General features: G+C 36.3%; 1 protein-coding gene across 1 annotated transcript; it reads left to right on the top strand.

Moving 5' to 3' along the window:
- Positions 1–4: 4 nt before the first annotated feature.
- On the top strand, positions 5–847 carry LOC107682959 (tyrosine 3-monooxygenase-like; the record flags this gene model as incomplete). Its single annotated transcript, XM_016479063.1, has 3 exons — positions 5–97; positions 413–587; positions 681–847. Coding segments are annotated over 3 exons (387 nt in total), but the record flags the coding sequence as incomplete, so codon positions are not given.
- Positions 848–1,398: the final 551 nt, after the last annotated feature.

Raw genomic sequence — 1,398 nt, 5'->3', positions numbered from 1 at the left:
GTTTGAGGAGAGCGATGGAAAAGCCTTGCTCAGTCTCTTCTTCTCACTGAGGAGTTCAAAGAGCCCAGCGCTGTCCCGCACTCTCAAGGTTTTTGAGGTAAGCCAGAATTTCTTTGTGCAAAATATACTTTTAGACCAGATATCCTGAAGAAAATGGTAAAAGACTGATATTAGAAATTCTATCCTGATAAGAATCCTTATGGGCTCATATGTAAATTTGTATTTTTGTTTGACAACTACTTAGTCTTTAATTTGAAATATAAAATAGTTATCTGTAGGCTACATCATTTTTTCAGTTTAATATCAGACAAAATGTATTTTAAAAAGTATACTTTGCGAGTTACATAACTAGAAAACAGTTTTTGTCAGAAAAAAAATGAACTACTGAAAATTCAACTACTGAACACCACAGACATTTGAAGCCAAGATCCATCATCTTGAGACCAGACCCAGCCGAAAACCAAAGGACGGTTTGGAGGATCTGGAGTATTATGTTCAGTGTGAGGTGCACCTGTCAGACGTGAGCACACTGGTCAGCTCTCTCAAGAGAAGCGCAGAGGATGTCAAAACCACGAAAGAGGTCAAATGTGAGTCTATTAAAGAAGAATGTTGCTCTGTTTTATCTCGTCCTTATCTGAATGTCAGTTATGCTAAGCTTTTGTACTTTTGTCTTTCTCCAGTTCATTGGTTTCCCAGAAAAATTGCTGAACTGGATAAATGCCATCATCTCGTCACCAAATTTGATCCGGATCTGGATCAGGATCATCCAGTAAGTGCTGGATTAGTTCTTCTCTACTAATAAAATAAAAATACACCTAAATTTTGTCATGTATTTATTTTTTAACTCATTCCCCCGCCAGTGCTTTAAGAAAAAAAAAAAAAGAAAAAAAAAGTTGCCGGCATTTTTTATCATTTTCACAAAAATTTCATGGCCCCCAGAATCTTGTTGTATGAATATGTGAAAATGCAATATGTCAAAATAAAAAACAGAGCCTCTGCTTTTAAACAAAAAACCTAGCTTTATTTTTTTATTCTTATTTTATCAACATTTGAAGGTGGGTGAGTTTTCATAAAAAGGCAACATTTTGAACAAAAACCTGATAAAATCAGATACAGATTGATGATCAAAACATAGATGGAGTAAATCACTTGCATCAACACTCCCAAAGCTTCACAGTCCTAAACCACTTCCTGAATCATCATTTCATTCGGTAAATTTAGGCAGGTTTGATTTATATGCTGTTTAATGTTTGCATTATTTTACATATGCAGCTGCTGAAATACGCGATCACTTGTTTCTGCTGCTTCTTTGCCGTGTTTTAATCCAGAGATTCAGTTCCGTATCTGTCGGTCACTACGAGTTATGTCATGGTCGGCGTCACGGTGCGAACAGCGGTG

This window comes from Sinocyclocheilus anshuiensis, unplaced genomic scaffold, assembly GCF_001515605.1.
Source record: "Sinocyclocheilus anshuiensis isolate Anshui unplaced genomic scaffold, SAMN03320099.WGS_v1.1 C32752445, whole genome shotgun sequence".
In the NCBI taxonomy this organism is placed as follows: Eukaryota; Metazoa; Chordata; class Actinopteri; order Cypriniformes; family Cyprinidae; genus Sinocyclocheilus; species Sinocyclocheilus anshuiensis.
Note: the sequence above shows the minus strand (reverse complement) of the source record. Positions and strands in the feature narration are given on the sequence as shown.